Here is a 23,718-nt window from a genome sequence, read left to right on the forward strand (position 1 = left end):
TCCAGCCACACTAAACAGCTGAATTAATATTTCACCACAAACCTTCACAGCTCATTTCACTGCTGTTTTCTGCACAATGAAATTACAAAAGAGAACCAGTTTTAAATATTTTATTCCAGAAAATTGTACCAATGGACAATTGTAATCTAATATGACTACATTTTGATGCTAAAATATGTATCTTCCCTTTGCCATTTTAAACACATTCAGTGAATTGTTTGTTTACAGTCCGAGAATGCAAATCATAGTTCCAAATGAACACCATTAAGCCCCACTGCAGTATTTATGAGATTAAAATGTCAAAGATAAGTGAAAAGCATTGGCGACAAAATCATCCTTTGTACTTGTAACACGATCTGTACTTTGTATAAATTACAGTACTTTCTTAATTCAGTTATGTAGATGTGAGGATTAATTAATTAAAGTAAAGCAGAGAATCTAATTGGTAGTCTTCAGCGCAACCTGGACGAAAACGTGGTAAATATCTCCCTCCGGACGATGCAGTCAGTCACGAGCATGGCTGCGAGATCTGACAGTGCAGACCACACCCCCCCGGGGCCTCAGAGTTCCAGTATCTTGGATCTCAAAGGACTGTCCAGGGATGAGCTCCAATTCAAACCTCTGAATCAGTTTTGCCATCAGAATTCTTGCCTCTATCTGTGAAGAGAACATTCTCTAGTACATAATGTATTCTGATGCATTTCAAAGACAGCTCAGCACTGTGACTGAAATGAGGCACATATGAGCCACATAAAAGTTGTAGATCATAAAAGGCAGAATTTTATTGTAGTGTTAAAGGCAGCTGCATGTATACACATACATGTATGTTCAAACCCCGTCCCCCCACACACAGCACACACTACGTATGTGTGTCTGTCTGCAGTACACAATGTCTGAAGTAAAAGTACCCTAGAGTATACTGCGTGTGTGTGGTTTGTGTGTATTTGTAAGGGGGCTCCCTCACCTGTGAAAAGTTCTGGCCCAAGCAGGACCGAGGGCCCAGGGCAAAGGGAAAGTAGCAGAAATACGGCCTAGAGAGAGAGATTTCATCAGTTCTCCTGGCCACTTATACAACACACTCATCATATGCATTTATAAGGGATCCAGATAACAACCCTAATGCATCATCCAATTTCTCTTAAAATGGACATACATTGTTCTCATAAATATTTATGGGGAAGAGACGGTGGGGTACATAAAAAACTACCTCTGTTACAGCTGCATGGTTAGCTTACGACCCGACGGAGAGTCAGGTGAAACCACTTGAATGATGAATATTTATCAGTAAAACAGCATTTAATACTTAGCTGTGTCCATGTGTGTGTGTGTGTGTGTTAGGGGTGGGCGATATGACAAAAATATCATATCACAATTTTTTTCAGGCATGATCACGATCCACAATATGATCACGATTCTTTTTCATGTTGGTATTTAAGACTATTTTGCAAGTTAATGAACAATGCAATCAAACTAATATCCCTATTTAAGAAAATATTGCCCTTCAAGGAAACAAAACCTAAAAGAAAAAGAATAACAGAGACCATTTGGGCCAAAGTACCAGATTTTAATCAAGTGCAATTCTGCAAAGTATTAACATTCGACAATGCTTTCTCTTGAGGTGATTAAAAAGGTTCATCGTGGCCATCCGATGTGCGAACATTTTCTGTGCAAACTTTGCAAATAACGGTGTTTTGGGCCCAAACCAGTTCCAAATCACAAACGTCAAATTTTTTTTAAGGACCAGCTCCTCAGTGGTGTCAGCCAGGCCGCTATGTTGTCAAATAAAAAATGGGGAGGAAAATAAACCCAAGACGCTACGTACTGTTGTTTGCTATTATTGGTTTATTGGTGTGTCTGTTAGGGGAGGCGCAACAGGGACTAGCGAATAGTGTGATTTTAGGTTTGGCTGAGAAAACGCTGGATGCCTTGTATGAGCGTTGTCAGTGCAACTGATAGAATGTACAGTTTCACTGTAGCCCGATACTCCCGATCTGTCTGGAAAGGCAGATCGTGGAGACATTTTAATCGTTCACAATCTAATATCGTCATATCGCCCACCTCTAGTGTGTGTCCAGGGGAGTCAGGGTTAAATCATTTAAATATTCACTCATTGGAGCCAAAAAACATTGAAATATGAGTTGAATACATACTGATTATCATTTGGCAGACTGACCACCAATTACTCATTTGGCAGACTGACCACCAATTACTCTACCCTACACTGGTCCTATTAATCAGAGACTCGGCAACTTACTTCTCAGCATCAGGATGGAATCTGTCCGGATCAAACTTCAGTGGATCACTGAAAAATCTGTCCAACCTTCCACTCACATAAGAACTGAACTGAAAATCCAACAGAAACAAACAGCATGCAAACAGTCTGAGACACCGCAAAAAACACCCAACCAGAGACACAGACCAACCAATCAGACTCAAAAGACATATTAATCAATCACAGAATCCAAGAAATATACCAACCAGTCACATAATCTGAGGTATAGAACAAACAACATATCAGCATTACAAACGAGTAAGCTGTAGATGTGTTCCAACTAATCACAGAATTTGGAGGCTACCTCTGCTAGGAAACTTGTAGTGGAACTGGACCACAAACTGTTCCTCTCTGGGAAGATCATGGCAGTTTGTGGGGCGTGAAGATTCTTCCTGTATATGATCTGTAAAATTAGGCCCTTCCTCATCACCTACTCAACCCAGCTCTTAGTCCAGGTGATCACCCCCTGTCTACACTATTGCTACTCCTTCCTTGCTGGCCTCCCTGCTTCCAACATCAGCCTCTGCAGTTCATCCAGAATGACGCTGGTCGGCAGATTTACAGCCATGTCAAAGACTGAAGACTCTGCTCTTCAGAGTGCACCTCGACCCCCCTCACCCCTTTATATATCCTCCTTTTTCTCCTTCTTTCTTTGGATTTCCTTTTGAATAATTTTACAGGTATAACTGTATGAGATAGCATATCACTCTAGTCATACCTTCTTTTGTTATAATATAAATTGTGGTTTGTTAGGTGAATCAGAGACACACAATTCACTAATTAGCAAATCAAATTAGCATGTCAATTTCAGCAATCTAAAAGTATATGAACAAATCAAAGACTCAGTAAATGACTGATTTTACAAGACAAAATAAACTGCACATACAAAAATGCCCACGTTGCCTGGAATGTGGATTCCATCAAAGACGATGTCTTCAACCACCCGCCTAGATGTGCCAGGAGCGGGAGGATACAGCCTGAGAGACTCCTTTAAGACCTGTGCAAGAGGGAAGGTCATTTACCAACCCTAATCCTGCATCAGAGTTCACTACCAGGACCCCACCCTCACTTCCTGTCCCAAGGCAGACCAAGAGAACGCCTGTAACACATGATGCCACATGTGCTTTCCAACAGGCAATTCTACATCAGGAATTATCATTTATAATTTACCAAAAAAATTTTTTTACACCCCTTAGGAGCAAGAAGGGATATTTCTATTTGGTATCCCTTTCTGTCCATCGTGACATTAGCTCCAGTTTACTGTGTAGATGCCTACAAGAAAAGGTCATCTATCCAATGCATTCTTTTTCTATGAGAAATTACATATTTCCTAAAATATAACAGATAAACATGGCTTTGTTATATTTCACATCTATCGGTCTTTGATAGTGAAATAGTAGAAAGTTATTATCTTTTCAAATCTAATCAGAAATGCTATTTATTCTACTGATGTCAGGAAATATCAAGCTGCTAAAATGACAAAACAGTTTCAGTGGAACATTATCAATAAGGAATATGCTATCAAATTTTGGAGTTTGCCATTTATGTCTGTCAAATTTGCAGTTTAGAATTCCAGTGACTGGCTGTTACAAAAACTGTATACATATTCACAGTGATTAAAACTATATCAGCAAGGGTCTTGTTGCTAATGAGGATTCAAAAGCACCCATCACCACCAAAACATTTAGTAAGACTGATCAAAATTACAACTCAAATTTTAAGCATGTGACTAAAATCCTGGTGTTTCTGACAGTGTATGTTACACAAAGAGTTCTTTGCCCTTCATAATATCTAGTTGTGTGTGTGCGTGTGGATGTGTGAAGTTTGTCAATGTGCAGCAGTAATCTCCTGATGGTACCTGAGACAAGTAGGTCAACTTCCCAAGATCTTCATACTCAATCTCCTGCTTTGACCCAATGATGTCATCCACCTCTTTCCTCAGCCTGAGAAAAGGAGAATGTGCTTTTTCCAAAGCCTTTCAGAATTTAACAAAGCATTTCAGAAGAAGTCTCTGAGAAAAACAAGGTTTCTTCTCTTACTTTGCTACTATCTCTGGTGCTCTCCCGAGTTCCATTAAAGTAAAAGCAATTTGATTGGCTGTCGTTTCTTGTCCTGGTTTTTTTAAAAAGAAACATGCATTTTTAAGAGGTTTCAGTTGCAGAAATGTTCTCATGTTTGGTTTGCATTATTTGAAAAATGTGAATAAATAATGTGGATGATGTCTCACCAGCAATGAAAAATGTTACAAAGTTGTCCAGCATCTGCTCATGGTCCTCATCCTGCTCCTCCGCTGTCAAGATTAAACACTCTTTATTTTGTATTATATCAAATATCAAAACATCAAATAGAAAAAAACTACTATAGAAAAAGCAGATGCACATCTATTTCACACACGCGCACATGCACAAATGCACACACACAGATAATTACTTACTGTTGTCAATTTAATAATTTAGTCAGAAGGCCTGCAGATATTTAGCAACACCCAGTGATCTACATACAAAAGTTACTATTTATTCATTTGATTTAGATGTTAAATTAGGGGATGATGATCAACCTTCCACTGAGACAAACTAGGAATTTTGCCCCTAAGTTACATTTAACCACAAGCTTTAAAATTCATCAGATAGCTAGCTGTGTGTAAGTAGGGGGAGAGTGTACCAGCACATTTGAGGATTTTGGTGAGGATGTCTTTGGGCACTTCTTCCCCATTTTGGATTGCCCTCTTCCGCTCTGCGATGCAATCTGCCCCCGTCTTTCGGAGTAGCTTTGCAGCCTGCTTCACTTCTTTTATGAACTTCCAGTTCCAGGGACACAGCTGGAGTTAATAATGCATGTGAAAAGACAAGTAGCATGGCCAGTCGTCAGCTCTTACCATTCCAGTGAACTAAATCCCAGTGCTTACCTCAAAGAAAGGGTTTCTTGCATAGGTAACCATTCCTTTCAAACATAGGGATATGGCTTTGATGAAGGGGGACTGGGTAGTGTCAAGTAAATTCCATTCCATCCCAAAAGCCACCTGTAAGTAAAGCAAGATGTTAAATCCTTATCAAATTTGTCACAATGGATGGCTGCTCAATGGTGGTGCTGGATGGACAAAATGCCGGCAGAGAAACATGACCCTGGTCCGTGGAGGGAAACAGAGCCTCCAAATGATACTGAAATATTATCCTAGAGGGCCACAGTATAATTTAACTCATGCTGGTCAGCTATTCAGCTAATGTGACAGATCACCAAACACATCTGCAGGTGCTAGTGGTTTGCAGAAAGGGTTACCAAACATTTAAATCCTCAGCCTCCCCCAAAATGACCACCCTGTAGCCCAAGAAACACATCAGTAAAATGGGTTGACACCTTTATCTAACAGCCACATAGTAAATTCAGTGGCTCATTAACATGCATAGGAAGTATTTCAAAACAGGATGGCATATATAAGTGTGTAATAAATTACACTGCTCATTATATATCCAAGGACATGTAAAATACAAATCAAACAGATTACTCAAAATTTTATTGAAATTTTCAGTCTGGACAGAAAGGTTAAATCAATAAAATGGAAAAGAACGATGGCTTTGCATAAGCTGATAACAGAAGTCCAGCACGATGGTCCTAGGCACAGTCCATTCAGGTGCAAGTATTAATAAAGGTTTAGATATCAGAATAACAACCCTCTTTCAAATGTTTGTCAGTGTCATTCAACAAAATCTCACCAAAATCTGCAGGATCTGCACTAGACAGCTATCACAAACCAGCAGATGAACCTGACAATGATAAAATGCTGATGTCTGTTCTTAGTGCACCTGCAGTGTATCCATTAAATTAAAATGTAAAACTAGGCTGATATGAGTCTGCATGGCCTGCAGCATTAAAATGTCTGGTGACTGATGACCTTTCAACTTTTCTTTATGGGTGGAGATAATCATTGCCTTGAATTAAACTTGATGAATTATTATTGGTTGATCATGAGGGCGTGTCTATGGGTGTGGGTATTTAAACCTTGAATGAACACTTTGTAAATAAGCACACTGAAGAAGGCACTGCGCCGAAATGCGTCTGTGCTGAGACGTTCTGACAAAATTAAAATCAGATTATGCAAAATGCAGCCCCTTTTTGTCAACTTCATAAAGTACTGTAAACCACTTTTTTGTAAAACAGGTTAATCTGATCTGAAATAACAATTATATACACATATATATATATATATGATGTATTATTATCTGTCATAAGGCAAAATACCCTAGAAACAAACAGGAAATGAAGATGGCTGCTGTACAGGCCTGGTAGACCAGGAAAGATACCCAGCACCTGGTGATGTCTATGGGTCGCAGACATTACAGTCATTGAATAAAAAGGGTTTGTATATGAATATATCTTGCAATATCCAAAAGCAATACGTTTAGAAGTGTAGTTGGTCTCAGTGAAAAAATACAATCCAAAATATTCTGCAGGTGCACAGTCAGCAATTAATCAAAACCAAGCAGATGGGCCTGAATAAGATCAAAATGGCTGCACACCTTGTCTTTCTGTTTAGTGCACCTGAGAAGTAGTATGTGGGCTTAAATAAAATTATTTTACATAGAAGACTGATGAGTTTTTGCAGTGTGCGGTGGCAGTTTTTGAATATTAGAAAGCAGAAACTATTTCAATATCTCCAGCTTATATGTAAGTGTTGCAATATCTTGAAAAAGTATTTAATCACAACATATTGTATACAGCAGCACAGCAAGAAATATTTATATTGTTTGGCCTGCATAGCACAAAAAAGGCCAGAACTATCTAGGTGAGCATTCACAATTGGGTGTGGTGATTCAGCCAAGATAAACTGGAGTGCCAGCTTACTATTTAGGTGACTGTGGCCTACCCAGGCCCAGTAAATATTATTTCCATTAAAAGGCCCCCCAGGGATCCCAATCTCCAGTTTGGGGAGTCAGAAACCCACAGTATATAGAGCTGGACACCCTGCAGGACTGCAGACCCCGAACTGACGCAAGGTTCAAATCACGGAAACCAAAGCAGAGAGGTGCAGGAGACCTTGGCGATGACGTCCAGTGTGACGCAGTTGATCATGTGATGCATGGGCGCGGGGGTTTTGCTCTCTGCCTTCTCCTCCAGCTTCTCCATCAGGTAATCGGCCCTCTCATTGAAGGTGTGTGTCAGCCCACGCAGGTACCTGTTAATACAGCGCCTCCTCTAGGATTTCATTTTTCCAAAATACTTCAATACAGCTATAAATGTAAGTAGTGTTCCTGTTCCACACATTTGCTTAGATCCGAACATTAAACAACCCAAAGCATAAAGGGACAGCAATCAGGAATACATAGCATACTGTTGTTGTGTTGAGTTACCACTGAGCCATCCACACCCACACAAGGAGCAGTGCAGATCAAGTGAAGCCACTCCTCCAATGCACTTGCCCAGGAGCCACTACTTTACAGGCCACACAGTAGCACATTACACACTAGTAGCTAGTGCTAATTGGAAGAGAGTAGTATCCCTCATTGATCATTACTGCTAGCCCGTGTGTGGTGATTTCATAGGAGGAACTAATACAGCAGCAACTCAAGGAGCTGATGAACTACATAGCTAGAAACAGCCTGGAATAATGTATGTTTCACTTATTATTATCTAGTGTCATTCACTACCTTCCATAGAATTTATAGGGACTAACTCAATCCAAAATTAAATCTTGCTCTATTCAAAAACACACATTTTTGGAAAATGATAAATTCCCTAAATTTAAAAAATAGATGACTATCTCAAGGAAGATGAATGCATAGCTTACGAGTTACTGAATGCAGGGTCCATTATCCGACGCTGTCTGTACCAATGGTCATGATCTGGATCTGTAATCAAGCCAGTTCCTAGAAATCTACAGGAAACAATAATTATGATTATGATTATGTTTATGATTACAACTGTAAATTACAAATAAACTTAAAGGTCATTTAAAAAAAACATACGTAGAATGCATACCAGAAAAAAAATCAATAATACCTGAAAAAGCAAAACCTATTTTCTGTTATACTAGAAGTAAATTAATTTGCAAACATTTTAAGGAAGAAAGCAAGTTAATGATCAATATTGTAAGAGGACAGTACTCAGAACTTGATTATATTAACAACTGAATTTAAATGGAAGGGACAATGGCAGACAATCCAAGATGGCTTACACCCTGGGATCATGTGCTTATAGATAATCACTTGGAGCATTACTAGGGTTAATTTGAGATCTCTGTGACAAAATTGGGACTAATGGAAACACTTTAGTCCCACCACTCAAGCCAATTTGTCATTTTTGAAGTTGTGTCCAGAGTGTCAGTATTCTCACCAACAAGTGTGATATTTTCTCAAACCACCTTAAATTTACACTGCCTGGCCAAAAAAAAAGTCGCCGTTTGTATTTTTTTGGACAGTGCCCACTGTACAAGCCTCTGGAGGCAGTGTTATGATCTGGGGTTGCTTCAATTGGTCAGGTCTAGGCTCAGCAACGTTATGCAGCACTAACATGAAGTCAGCTGAGTACCTGAATGTACTGAATGACCAGGTTATCCCATCAATTGATTTTTTCTTCCCTGACAGCACGAGCATATTCCAGGACGACAATGCCAAGATTCATCGGGCTCAAATTGCGAACGAGCGGTTCTGGGAGCATGAGGAATCATTTTCACACATGAATTGGCCACCACAGAGTCCTGACCTTAACCCCATTGAAAGTCTTTGGGATGTGCTGGAGAGGACTCTACAGAGTGGTTTGACTCTCCCATCGTCAATACAAGATGAGACGAAAATAAATGTTGTGATGTTGCATAAGGTTGTCGAAACAATGCCACGATGAATGCACGCCGTAATCAAAGCTAAAGGCGGTCCAACGAAATATTAGAGTGTGCGACTTTTTTTTTTGGACAGGCAGTGTATTAGGCATTTGAAATTCACACCATCCTTGGACAAATTCACCCATCCTTGGACATAACAAGAAACGTTAAATCTAAGTTGTACAGAGGTAAGTCTACAGATGCTGTATGACCAATTTTGTCAAAATCGGTTAATGTTTGTATAAGAAATAGCATTTTAAGGGTTTTCCAAAAGATTATTATGTTATGGGTCTTTGAGGCAGATTTGTGGAAAGGGGCCTTGGTGCCAAATTGTGTAACTCCAATAAAGACAGGGCATGAGGCTCATTTTTGAAGATGTCTACATTTTGACATTTGTATTATATTTTATCCATCCATCCAAACATGTCTGACATGTTTGGCAAGCTTTATGAGCTAAAATGTATTACAGGTCAAGCCAAGAAAAAAAGAAAGAAAAAACAATAGGTTTACAGCACTTGTAGTGCTGCTTGGATGCCTAATTCCTTGAATTTTCAATTGTAACTTGGATTCATTCTGATATAATTTAAAAAATAATATTCAACTAATGAATAAAGTAACTGCAGAATACCTTTCAGAAGTTGACTGTATTGTTTACCAAACATGTATACAGAATAAGAGAAGAATGCAGGTGGTTATCTTAAAACCAGTCATTGTTTCTGATATAATCTGTGGACTGTCACTGAACAGTCAGCAGAATGGAAGTTAAGGTGACACTTCTGGCAATTATCTAATGCATATAATAATGTTATCTATAAGAATCAGTAACGTAATTATAACATGCATATAACACTGTGTGGCAGTCTGGAGCAGGGCCACACAGCATTAGTTGTGTACTGCAGGTGTTAACTTACTATCTGACAGTACACCTGACAGGTGGTCCTGTTAGGTGGTCTATCATACACTGGCCCAGATCAACTAGCTAAACATATTGATGGGGTAATAGCACAGAAGGTGATTTTCATTTATAGAGAATACAACTTCTGCTTTTATCAACATAACCACAATGTAAAATAATGGAAGCAAGCAAGAAAAGAACACATTTTACTGGCTGAAATAGCATCACGTGGGCACTTTTTCGACCTATGTGTCCTGAAGTTGGCTACTGTGAACAGGTGTTGTTCTTGGTTGATGCACAGTAGATACCGACCAAAGGGAAAAGTAAGAGCATTGATTATGATGTGGTCGGTAGGATAATGAATGAAGTAGATAAGGAGGAAACACAGAATAAACTATTCAAGTTTTATGGTGTGAACCTGGCTTTGTTGATTTGACCATTTGATCATTCTGAAGAAGCATATCTCATACATTCCCCCTAAGTATAAATATTATTTAAAGTCTGTCTGAGTCATGTGCTAAAAGTGTCATGGTTCTGTGTTTCTGTCTGTTTTTCCCTGTTGGGCCGCCAGATGGCGGCACTTCTGTTTTGTGTCCTGCTCATTCCCCTGTTGGTTAATTTTATTATTGCTTTAAATTATTTTATTATTGTCTCGTTATTTAATCATCCTCCCCACCTGCCTCTCGTTTCCCTTCCCCCTGGTTTGACTGTTCTTTGAGTTCACCTGTGTCTTGTTACCCCTGTCTATTTAAGTTCCTTGTCCCCTTGGCTCAGGTGCTGGTTCCTTGTGCTTGTTCCTGACTTGTGCTTGTTCCTTACCTGTATGTAGCTTCTTGCGTTTCTTTTATGTTTGTTTCTTACCGTATGTACCTACCCGTGTACTCTGCCTGCCTGTGTTCTGCCCTGCCTGTGTTTTGAGCTCCTCTTGTTTTCTGTTTTTCTTAGATTTTTTGGAGTTTGTGTTTTTGCCCCTCGTGGCCTTTTGTGTTCCCTGTTTGTGTTTGCCTTTTTTTAGTAAAGTCTTTGTTAATTTTCCCTTTTTTGAGTTTCTTTCCTTACTCTGCATTTGGGTACCTTGACAAAAAGCTTAGTGTTTGACTTCTAATTGCTTAGAAAATCCTGCAATGTGTGTATAACATGTTCTGTGTCTGTAAGTGTGGAAATGTATCGACCATTTGAAAATTACCTTATTCCAAACAGGCTAAAAAGGCGTTTGTAGACATGAGGATCCTTAGGATACTTTGAAGACATCAGAATCTCCTGCAGTTATACAGAAAGAGGAGACTGGAAATAAAGGCTCCTGCTTCCAACAGCAAAAATGGGTAAAACAATTTACTCATCACAAAAATGTGTGCATGACTCATTTCAGTCATAACTCGGCATGAGATGAGCAGAGATCAGTAGAGCCATCAGTACAGTTATAAAATGAAACCTCCCAAGCCAACATGTTGACCAGTCAATTGCCAATTAATGAAGTGTGGCGCTACATTACTTTAATCTGTGGGAAGCAGTCTATATAAAAGTACAGTTCTATCACCTACACATAGAGGGTGAATAAATGATTTGCAGCAGGGGTAGACTAACAAAGAGTGCAACAGTTGAAAAACTTTTTTGGAGGGCATCAGGGTTGTAATAGAAATATTCATAGAAGTTATAGAGAATCTTTCTCATAATTGATATTCACTGTTTTGACTGCACTGGGCATTTCCTTGGCCAGTGTTATATATAACTTAGTTGTTCAATCTCATACATTTCACACATTATGATGTGTCTACTCTTAAAAATCATTTCAGCAAGGCTTTTGCCATGTTCTGTGCCCTTAAATCTTTCTTAACACAACGCCCTGAGCTGTGTCAGCACCGTAGCATTCTGTCAAACACTTTTTCATTGTTTTTGTTGAAGATTAATAATTATTCTAAAGTGGTCTATTGCACTAAAGCCCTGCACGCTTAAATACTGCTGCTATAATGTCATGTCTGTACTCTGCACTTAATAAGCATTAAATTTGAAATACAATATTACCAGAACAAGATGCTTGCCAATTGTCACAGTAATCTCAGTTAACTGTGGCAAAAGACAGTACACAGAGTGAACCATGAAAGGGGTTCCAAGTCTAACAATATGCGGTGCCAAATGAATGGCTCATCCTGTAAATGTGCTTAGCCCTAGCTGAAATCTATGTTGAGCAGGGCTATTCAGCTGATGGCCCAGGGGCAAAATCATCCACTCAAGACTTTTTTTTAGTGGGGACAGTAAAACTTTAATCACTGCACATTCTCAGATTTTATTTAAGGGTACTTTCATACACTTTGGTTTCACCATGTAGAAATTACAGCACTTTGTATACATAGCCTCCCCATTTCAGGGTACAATATTGTTTTGGATGTATTAATGTTACGTAAATGACTTCGTCATATTTAGTATTTTGTAGCATGTCCTTCACATGCAATGACTGCTTTAAATCTGTGACGCATATACATCACCAGGTTCTGAGTATAATCTCTGATGAGGCTCTGCCAGATTTGTGCTATAGTCATTTTCAGCTCCAGCTTGCTTTGGGGGCTAGTTGGCTTAAGTTTTCTCTTCAGCATATTAAATGTATGTTAATTTGGATACAGATCGGGTGACTGACTTAGCCAGTCAAAAATTTACCAATTTTTGGCTTTGATAAAAAACTGGAAAAAAACTATGATGCTTTAGTAGTACGTTTGGGATTATTGTCTTGTAGGATGAAGCTCCATCCAATGAGTTTAGAGGTATTTGGTTGAACTTGAGCAGATAAGATGCTTCTGTACACATAAGTAATTCTGCTGCTGCTGTCAGCAGTTACATCATCAAGAAAGGCAAGTGAGCCAGTAACTGAAGCAGTTATGCATGCTCAAACCATAACACCCCCACCCTCGTGTTTCACAGACGGGGGGAGGGGTCTCTTGCCATCACTCTGATAAATCTTGGTCTCATCTGTCCACATGACCTTTTTCCAGAACTCTGAATGCTCTTTTAGGTAATCCTTAGCAAACTGCAACCTGGCCATCCTATTCTTGCAACAAACTAATGGTTTGCCTCTTGGCGTGTAGCCTCTGTAGTTCTGTCTGTGAAGTCGTCTGCGGATAGTAGTCACAGACACATCCACACCCGCCTCCTGAAGAGTGTTTCTGATCTGTCGGACAGGTGTTTGGGGGCTTTATCTCATTATGGTGAGAATTCTTCAGTCATCAACTGTAGAGGTCTTCCTTGACCTACTGGGCCCTTTCACGATTACTAAGCTCACCAATGCCTTCTTTCTTCTTAATTATGTTCCAAACAGCCAATTCTGGCAAGCCTAAGGTTCGGCCTATGTTTTTATTATTTCTCGGCCGCAAATAATGGCTTCCGTGACTTTAATTGGCAGAAGTTTGGTCCTCACCATGACAAACGCCAATGACCGACTCCAAGATTCAAGGCTAGATACTGAAAGCTCTCTTACACTTACACCAAGGGAGCAACTGAACACGCCACACTAATCATAAACACCTGTGAAACCAGCTATCCCAAACATTATGATACCCTGAAATGGGGGGCTGTTTATAAAAATTGCTGTCATTTTTACATGGTGAAACCCAAATGTATAGAAATACCATTTATTACATGCTGAGAATCTGTACTTTTAACCACATGTGAACGATTTGATTACAAATCTAAAATTGTGCAGAGCAAAATCAGGAAAAAATGTCTTTGTCCCAAATGTTGTGGAGCTCGCTACATGGCCAAAAGTATGTGGACACCTAACATCCAACATCTGATCCAAAATTATAGGCATTTGCTGCTATAATGACCTCCACTTTTCTGGGAAGGCTTTATACTAGATGTTTGAGCATTGTTGCAGGGATTTGCTTCCATTCAGCCAGAAGAGCATTTGTGAGGTTTGGCACTGATTGGGTGATTGGGCCTGGCTCACAGTTGGCCTTCCAAGTGATACCAAAGGTGTTGGATGGGGTGAGGTCAGGGCTCTGTGCAGGGCAGTCAAGTTCTTCCACATCGTTCTCAACGAAACTGTTTCTATATGGACCTGGCTATGTGCCTGGAGGCACTGTCACGAAAGAGGAAATTGCCTTCACATTTGTCGCAGGCTAGTCCTTGGTTTCTCGCACCAGAGAACAAAGGAGTGACATCTGAGTTTACCTTGGTGGCTTCTGGACTTGTGACAAGTAACTCCACAGTATGTAAGGAGTTAATCCGAACAACAGGTCCATATGTTTCAGCCCTGGCAAAAAATAAGATTATTATTATTTTTAATCATTTGTTCTCACCAAGGGTGATTACATTTTAAACATTACCCATTTATTGTAGTTGGCTGTTTACACTGGCCATTTAGGATCCGTGGCTTCCAGAAGCTTCCACACGCAGGGCAGTTTCCCACATGGGATGGGAGCCTGCAACTTTCAGGCATGTACTTTGGCTACACCAGCAAACAGGAGATAGCACTCCTACCGAGATAACATTAAAGTTATTATATCTCACCGTTGGCAAACTGGCAATTGTAATAACTACCAATGATATCTCTGTGTATTGTTTACAGGCTAATACTTAAACTGCCCAAGTAATTAAAGTATTTATTAAGGGACCAAAAATAGTTAATTCCACCATACATTATCCCAGAGGGATGTATCCACAGCACATCCACCAAATATCTATTCAAAGAAATGTCAGTAACACATATTTCAAGTCAGATGTTACGACCCCATGGGTTTAGGGGTGCATGGGGTATGTAACTGGATGATAAAATGCCAGGAGATGTTAATGCTGTATATATGGTAACAACAATAAATCAAACACAGACAAAGCAGCAACTCAGTGCATGGGTGTTTTACTGTGGGAACAAAACAAAAGGTGCAAGAAACTACTACCAGACATACAACATCCCAGACACACACTACCAGGGTCAACGGATGCTGGATGTTGCCAAAAGAACAGAAAAACAAGCTAGCTAAACCAGAGAGTAATTTAATCTAGTGTATCAAGTACACAAACAAAAGGCCTATCTACTCTAACTAGCAGACTGAAAACACAATTGGTTGGCAATCACCCCTAAGGACTAGTGGATCTATACACAACATAGCCTATGGGCATATGTACAGGAGCCCCCGGTCTTACCTGTCCCAAGCCTTGGAAGTGTACACAAAACAAGACCAGTTCAAATGAGTGATTAACATAGAGTCAAATACTACACAACACAGAGCAACAAGTCAGACATCCATTGTTACAAAAAGTCACGGTTTATATAGCAGAGGTGGCGACTTCTGATTGGTTGTCCAGAATTGACACGGAGGGTGGGGATTGGTGAAGGTGGGACTTGGTGGATGGTGATTCACAGGTGAAGGCAGGGAAGTCCACACAAAAGAAACACATGGCACATAACATCAGACATTGTGAGGGAGGGGGGAGTGCCGGAGGACCACACGCAACTGAACAGGGAATTGAAAAGCTTATCCCCTAGGAGATAAGCCACTGAGGCTAGAGGAAACGAGGACGGGAAAAAATAAAACAGACTGACAGGAGTTCAAACTCAAACTCCCTGTCAAGCCTTAAAAAACGGCCAAACAGAAAACAACCCTGTAAAAACAAGGGTGAGAAACAGAGGAACAAAAACACTGAGCACAGCTCAGGAATGAAAAATAGTTGGGATAGAAACCAGGGAAACCCAACGTAACCGAGTCGCAGCTCAGACCCAAAACAAAAAGGAAAACTTATACCCAAGAACCTAAGACGCAGCTTAGGAAAATGAAAAGGTAAAGCCCTAATGGTCTGCCGGCACGAAGCCCAGAAACACAGACCGAAATACAAACTTTCTAAGGGGGAAACGCTTCTTGAGAAGTGAGAGAACAGGAGGTTTATTAAACAGGCTCTGAAATACCTTACCGGCTCAATGAGAACGTAAGTTGACACTGAAGCAAGGACTGAAAGGCAGACAGCATTTTAAATAGCCTTGCCTGACGCAGGTGGCCGAAATCACGGCATAAGGAGGAATAACTGGAAACAGGTGCATCCAATAAGGTAATGATCAGGCCGGGAGGCCAAAAAACAGAACTGCACCCCAAACACATGACAGACATAAAATTGGTATTGAAAAAACCTCAGGATTGTATGGGTGTGGTCGGGTCTACACCTCCACCCCACCTCCCCCTTCAACTCCTTACAAAACTGACCACCACAAACTGTAAAAGAACTAGAAAGGAAACTGCTTTCTCTAAACAGAGCTTTTTCCCCAGCCCATGGTTTTTCTTGAATTGGCTAACATGACAAGTCACGTGAATGTGGTTATTTTGTCCCTTTGCACAGTGTAATGGCTGCCGCTGTCATTTTTAGTTAGCAACAACTGATTCTGATGTTTCCCAGCTCCCGCTCTCCCACCGCCCTACCACCTGTGCTCTGGGCCCTATCCCCTCATCTCTCCTCCAGGCAATCACACCAGATTTCCTCCCATTTGTCACCTCCCTCGTGAACTCCTCTCTGTCTTCTGGATGTTTCCCCTCATCCTTCAAGAGGGCCCACATCACCCCGCTGCTCAAGAAGCCCACACTAGACCCCTTTGTCATCCAGAACCACCGCCTGGTATCTCTCCTTCCCTTTCTATCCAAAACGCTGCATCTAACCAACTCTCTGCTTTCTTCTCTCAGAATAACCTGCTCGACCCCCACCAGTCTGGCTTCAGGCCTGGCCACTCGATAGAGACTGCACTCCTCTCTATCAGTGAGTCACTTCACGCCGCAAAAGCAGCCTCCCTCTCCTCTGTCCTGATTCTGCTTATCCTCAGCGCCTTAACTGGATTGAGCCTCCATCCCCTGTCTCCCTGGCCAAGGTTGTGGCAAGCGGGTTGAGTTAATTTCGCACCCCCACCCCCCGTCCCCTTGGCACGGGAGTTCCCCAGGGCTCAGTCCTCGGTCCCCTTCTCTTCTTCTTATACACCAGATCCGTTGACCCTGTAATCTCTGCCCATGGCTTGTCTTATCACTGCTATGCTGATGACACACAACTCTTTCTCTCCTTCTCCCCATCAGACACACAGGTCCCTGCCCGGATGGACAATCACCACCTGAAGCTCAACCCAGGTAAGACGGAGCTAATCTTCATTCCTGCTCTAACCTCTCCCCTCCATAATTTTTCCATTTCCCTAGGGGACAACTTAGTGACGTCATCACCCTGTGCCAAGAATCTCGAAGTGGTGATGGACAACAGGCTGTCCCTCTCTAAAAATATCGCAGCGGTAAGCCGGGCGTGCAGATTCTTCCTGTACAACATCCAGAGGATCCGCCCCTTTCTCACCACCTACTCAACCCAGCTTCTGGTCCAAGCAATGGTACTATCCTACCTGGACTACTGCAACTCTCTTCTGGCTGGCCTACCGGCATTCGCCATCAGACCCCTGCACTCATCCAGAATGCTGCAGCCCGTTTCGTCTTCAACCTCCCCAGACACTCCCACGTCACTCCCCTGCTCACTACCCTCCACTGGCTGCCTGTTATGGCACGCATCAAATTCAAAACATTGGTCCTAGCATACCAGGCAGTCAAGGGATCAGCCCCAGCATACCTCCACAAGACCTTCAAACCTTACATGCCAGCCAGACCACTCCGTTCCACTACCTCATGACGCCTGGCACTTCCCCCTCTTCGCACTTGCGCTTCCTGGTCACGCCTCCTGTTCGTTCTGCCTCCACGATGGTGGTATGACCTTCCCGTGGAGGTCAGAACAGCTGAGACCCTGACCACCTTCAAGCGACGACTTAAGACTCACTTCTTCAGGCTGCATCTCTCCCAATCCCTCCCTACTTCCCAGTAGTCCCCAACTGACTATGTTAGCTTAGAGTTGTAGCTAGATAAGCTGTTTATCTTAGTTGACTTAGTTATTGCACTCGTGCCTACTTAATTATTGCTTGTATTATTTGCATAGACTGCTTTGTTGCTGCTTTTGTTTGTGTTGATCAGATTAACCTACAGGGTCCAAGTTAAACTATGCGGTCGTTCCCTGCACTTGGTACTGTACTTCCCTCTAGGGTTTTCAACACACTTGTTCCTGGTTATGGTTATACACTTTGTCGTACGTGGCTCTGGATAAGAGCATCTGCTAAATGCCTGTAATGTAATGTAATGTAATGTAATAAGCTATGCTTATCAAAACTATGCGATCTGAGAGTTCACTAATCGACTGTTTTCGATTACATACTATTTTATTCCTAGACATACACACACAATACACGTGCAACAGACTTTTGGCAATATCCCCCGAATATAAATCCTCTCGCCGTTCGTTGGACGGAAATATAACTGTTTTTACCTGAAGAAACGTCTTCAAGCTCGATGCATCTATATAAAAAGGCCATGTTACATTTTACCCCGCGTCAGGTTTTGCCCCGCTCTTGTTTCTGGAACGTTTTAATTTCAGAGGCAGTAAAGCGATGAGCCACACATGCACTTGGCATAAATAGTCTGTTCTTATACCAGCTAATTTAAATGATAATTACAGTCTTACCGTTGTTTGTTAGGCAATGCCATACACACACATTAAAAATAAATGCTATTATTACATGATGCGTGACATGTTCATAAAAATGACTTGCAACATTAGAGATATAATTGCAGCAGATAGACTTTTCGGATCGCTGCTATAGTATTTAAAATAAAATAGGCCTAATATACAGAGAGGTGAGTTTACCTGTCTCTGGGAGGTCCGGGTATATGATCATATTTCATGTGAATATATTGTACATACAGGCAGAAAATGACAAACGCAATGACACACACCGCAGAAACAACGAATAGCGCGAAGCCAGGCCACCCTGTTGGTGAGCACCTCAAAGCAATGTTCTTAACCAAATCCATTTCTGTGCACCGCGTATGTCTCACTCTTCCTGATTATTTCGTTGTATGATTGTGTTACAAAGGTAAAGTTGGTAGATAACAGCATTTATTTAAGCACGCCTTCAGCTAACCCACATTTGTGAAGTCCCGGAAGTAAGCTTAAACTGCGCGTGTTGATGGCGAAACGATTAAGTTTTCATTAAAGCGAATGCAATGCTAAATTACGCTAAGTTCACTATCATTACCAACCACAGGTGTAGATAGCACATATTTTGAGGAGAATAAAATTGTGCATGACACTTGAGAATCTGATATTTCCATATTACGGCCTTTAAACTGCATGCAAAGTGAACGTAGCCTAAATTAAAATATAAATAAAACTTTTGTCACATTACCACCATTGTTCAACACTGAGAAAGCATACAACAACCGATTTTAGGTGAACTGGCAATTTTGAATCAAGTGTTGCAAAGCAAGAGCCAACTTCAGCATTGTTATTACAAATCTCTTTTGATAACAGGGACAACTATTCTCTGTTTTAGCAGGACAGAATAGTTTAATTTGCCTCAAACTATGGAACATATGCAATGAGCCTAAAACATTTACTAGTCATTATGTCAGGTCCTTCATAACTTCATGAAGAACCTGGACCAATTAGCTCAACACTCTGTAATAAACTGAACGCCACCCATTTAATCCCCAAAAATGAATATATGGAAGTGTTTAGACTGATATAAGTTGATATTGCTCTGCAACTGATTTCTCGTACTGTTGCTGATGCTTAATACATACAGTAATAATCCCATACAATGTATTTTGAAGCCATTCAATTTCACCTTTACAATCATCTTAACTGGTGTGTTTTTAGCTCACCTGAAATGACCAACAAAATTTCCCTTTGGGGGCAATACGGGTTATCTTATCTTCATTATAACTGCAGCTTTCACATAAACAATATTTAAGATGCTCCTGGTTAGCTGGTCCTGGTTGTGATTTGCCCAAGGTTAAAATTTCTATCAAAATCCTTCCGCTTCAGTGTAAGCTCATTTCATCCACATGCCATATCATTTGTGTCATGTCAAGAAAGGGAGTGAATGATTATGAACATCCAGGTGAGTGCTCTATACTGGTGGTGGTAGATATTAATTAATCATTTCTGTGAGGTGCTTTCAAAACACCAGAGTTATACTAAAAAAAATTAATTAAACTTCAGTTAAAGTTCAATACCTGATAAAGAAAGGGAGGTAATAAGTGTGAAGGAAAAGAATCCCAACACTTATAAAACATGACAGGAACAAGACAGATAACAAACTGAAGAACACAAAATAAGAGAGCACCAAAATGAAGAAATCCTACCTCAAAATGTTTTCCACTACCCCACTCCACACAAGAAAGCCCCATAATAATACAGTAAATTCTGCTGAGTTGGGGACTTTTGTTGTAAAGTCAGACAGTGGATGAAATGCTGCCCTCTTGGCCAGGTCTCCATTTTAGGGGACTGTGTATCTGAACAAGGCAACTTGGTTATATACAGAATGCCACAGTACTGTAAAACCCTCTTTTTTAAGTGCAAGGGTGCTGCCATAAAGATGAGCTCAACAGTTTTATATCAGTTGGCATAGGACTGGTATGACACGTTTCTCAGCTGTCATAGTGAGACATTCAAAACTCCAGGAAGCAGATTTCAGATTTTTCACAAGCAAAGAATGGCGAAATTGGGGTAACCAGCGCCATTGTAAGGGGGGAGAAAGGTGGTAATAATTTTAGGGGCTGAAAGCCAGGGGTGGGGGCCGGGGGTTTGGGGGGGGGCAAATTATTTGCAGTATGCACTAACAGGCCCAGTGCAGAGGGCCCAGAATTCCTGCTAGTGCTGTGAGGATAACAATATTTCTTTACCTCTATACTGTTGAATACATCTTTTATGAAAAAATTTAATGTGAAATTTGCCTTTTCATATGTGAAAATCACAATACAATTTAACATTTTCATATGGGAATTCAAATATTCACATCTGGAAAGAAAAGGTCCTGTAAACTATACATTTTCACAAGTGATTGGCTTTTTCACATGTGAATGAAAATATCCACGTGTAAAAATAAAACACGTGAAATGAAGTTTCGTAAAATGTCACATTTTCACGTGACTGACTTTTTCAGATGTGAACTACAAATTAAACATAGCTTGAAATAGCATAGGTTACCTTTTAATGCTCTCATTCTCATTTTATAAGTGGGATTATTTTTATAGTTTACATTACATTACATTACATTATAGGCATTTAACAGACGCTCTTATCCAGAGCGACGTACAACAAGTGCATAGGTTTCATGATGTAGAGGCGCAAAAGAAACACTAGAGTGAAGTAAGGACATGTGTAGCCTAGGCTACTCTTCACATGTGTGTTCACATATACTTTCTGGAGACGTGGTTTTTGAACACCTTATTTTTTCCTAAGGGTGACATGATTCATGTAGCACAGTGATCTATACTGAGTTGCGAGTTGTTCGGGAGTATGTTACTCACCATTCCAAGAACTTCTCGTGCACAAGTTTATCGTCGCGCATCACTTTCAGCAGCGTCAATAAGTGTCCAAACAGAAAACTACAAGAGGTTCACAAAAGCGATTAGTCAAAGCAATCGATACGTTTTTCAATATTTAAATGGGTTATTATAGCTTATGGTATGTATTTTAACATGAATTTTCAACCTAGTGCCTAGGGGAGAGTGGGGAAATATCTAACGGTTTTCATATTTGGCACAATTCTGAAAACATTACTGGGGATACATTAATTATTTTTAATACAAACAACATACATCCCTTGGCTATGATTACACACCACAATGACATTTCTGGCTCATACCTTTCATTAGCAAACTGACCGAACGTACCGAGAGAGAAATGTTAGTAAACAGACTTAATAGCTTTAAAAGTTAACACAAAGTAGGCCTAAGGCAAATCAATACAATTCCCTGTCGTTTGATACAAAGGGTCTTATTATTATTATTATTATTATTATTATATAAATATAATATAATAATAATTGCAATATTTAAAATTATTTGTTCTTAGGTATTGTGTTTTTTGTACATGTCGGTGAAAATATAACAGTGTCTTTTCTCCGGTTCCCTAATGTCTGTTAGATCCAAACAGCTGTATCTAAATCGATGTCATGTCACCAAATTGCCTAAAGTTAAAGTCGAGTAAAATAAATGTGCGAAGATCCAGTCTGAGTTGAACAAATCCAATTGGTTAATTAATAATAGCCTAACAACAGGCTAACAACCCCGTTCGGTTTAACTGCACTTTCGCCTGGCTAGCAATCCCAGCCAACTAGCAGGCCCATATGCTTATCAAAACTATGCGATCTGAGAGTTAGTCACTAAACGACTGTTTACGATTACATACATTTTTTATTCCTTGGCTACACACACACACAATACACGTACAACAGACTTTCGGCAATATCTCCAGAAACATTTATTAAATTCTCTCGCTGGACATAAATGTAACTGGCTAAGGCAGCGTGTTTAACCTGAAACACGTCGTTCAAGCTCGATACATCTACATAAAGGGGCTGTGTTATATTTTACCCCGCGTCAGGTTTTGCCCCGCTCTCCCCTGTTGTTTCTGAACGTTTTAATTTCACAGGCAGTAAAGCGACGAGCCACACATCCATTTGCCATAAATAGTCTGTTCTTAAGTTACACCTGCTCATTTAAATGATAGTTACAGTCTTACTGTTGTTTCAGTTAGGCAATGCCATACACATTAAAAATAAATGGTATACACGATGCGTGAATAAAAATGACTTGTAACATTAGAGATATAATTGCAGTAGACTTTTCGGATCGTTACTATAGTATTTAAAATAATATACAGAGAGGTGAGTTTACCTGTCTCTGGGAGGTCCGGGTATATGATCATATTTCATGTGAATATATTGTACATACAGGCAGAAAATGACAAACGCAACGACACACACCGCAGAAACAACGAATAGCGCGAAGCCAGGCCACCCTGTTGGTGAGCACCTCAAAGCAATGTTCTTAACCAAATCCATTTCTGTTCACCAGGTTTTTCATGGAAAAGGCAGCGTAGCACCGCGTATGTCTCACTCTTCCTGATTATTTCGTTGTATGATTGTGTTACAAAGGTAAAGTTGGTAGATAACAGCAAGATATAAAGTGTAGCAATCGCTGTAGAAGACCAACGAACTGAAACAACGTCACAAGTTTACAGAAAATAAATTAAATAAAGGAGGGCCGTCCCGGATAAGGATTATTGGCTGGTTAACCCTGATCACTCTTGAACGGTGTCGGGATAGTGGCCTAGTCTGTCAACACATATGGACCACGACATGCTTAACGTTTGTATCCTCCATAGACAAGCGCATTATTTATTTATTTATTTATTTATTTATTTAAGCACGCCTTCAGCTAACCCAAACTTGTGAAGTCCCGGAAATAAGCTTAAACTGCGCGTGTTGATGGCAAAACAAGTTTTCATTAAAGCGAATGGGGAATGTAAAACTTTTGAAGGCAAAATAACACTTCGCCAGAGCAGATTTCAACAATATAGGCTACGTAAAATGTAATAAAATGCACATTTTAATGTTCCTAAGGTTTGGACCAAAACCGCTTTTTTTCCCAGCAGCGTCTTGTGGTCTTTGAACAACCCTCAAATTACAGTAAGAGAAATATTTCAGATGGATGGAATGGATGTATTTTAAGTTTAATGCTTGACATTGTAGTTTTGTCATGATGTGTACCTTTAATTCTTGATTTCTTCTCCTGATTGTATAATGCTGCTTTCATGTTATTGCTAATGTGTTATTGCACTGGGGGTCCCATTGAGTCGGTCCTCTCAGGCCTTACACAATGAAGACAACAGTAGTCAGGGATA

General features: G+C 40.3%; 1 protein-coding gene and 1 long non-coding RNA gene across 3 annotated transcripts; both read right to left on the bottom strand.

The window, feature by feature from the left end:
• Positions 1-96: 96 nt before the first annotated feature.
• LOC135257002 (cholesterol 24-hydroxylase-like) lies at positions 97-23,051 on the bottom strand. 2 transcript variants are annotated; one of them, XM_064339328.1, is made up of 15 exons: positions 22,710-23,051; positions 21,339-21,416; positions 14,140-14,221; positions 11,165-11,238; positions 8,055-8,141; positions 7,304-7,442; positions 5,178-5,291; positions 4,934-5,090; positions 4,500-4,562; positions 4,312-4,384; positions 4,131-4,215; positions 3,159-3,269; positions 2,255-2,343; positions 965-1,031; positions 97-657 (listed from the first exon to the last, which is right to left on the bottom strand). In XM_064339328.1, the coding sequence occupies exons 1-15, from the start codon at positions 22,874-22,876 to the stop codon at positions 505-507; spliced, it is 1,539 nt and encodes a 512-aa protein (XP_064195398.1). In that variant the 5' UTR covers positions 22,877-23,051; the 3' UTR covers positions 97-504. The 2 variants fall into 2 exon arrangements, with proteins under 2 accessions (XP_064195398.1, XP_064195399.1); XM_064339329.1 differs by lacking the exons at positions 21,339-21,416; positions 22,710-23,051 and adding an exon at positions 15,112-15,185.
• Positions 8,223-11,158, bottom strand: LOC135257005 (uncharacterized). The gene is made up of 2 exons (XR_010330566.1): positions 9,176-11,158; positions 8,223-8,627 (listed from the first exon to the last, which is right to left on the bottom strand). It is a non-coding gene; the product is annotated as an uncharacterized LOC135257005 (long non-coding RNA).
• Positions 23,052-23,718: the final 667 nt, after the last annotated feature.

This window comes from Anguilla rostrata, chromosome 6 (assembly GCF_018555375.3).
Source record: "Anguilla rostrata isolate EN2019 chromosome 6, ASM1855537v3, whole genome shotgun sequence".
NCBI lineage: Eukaryota > Metazoa > Chordata > Actinopteri > Anguilliformes > Anguillidae > Anguilla > Anguilla rostrata.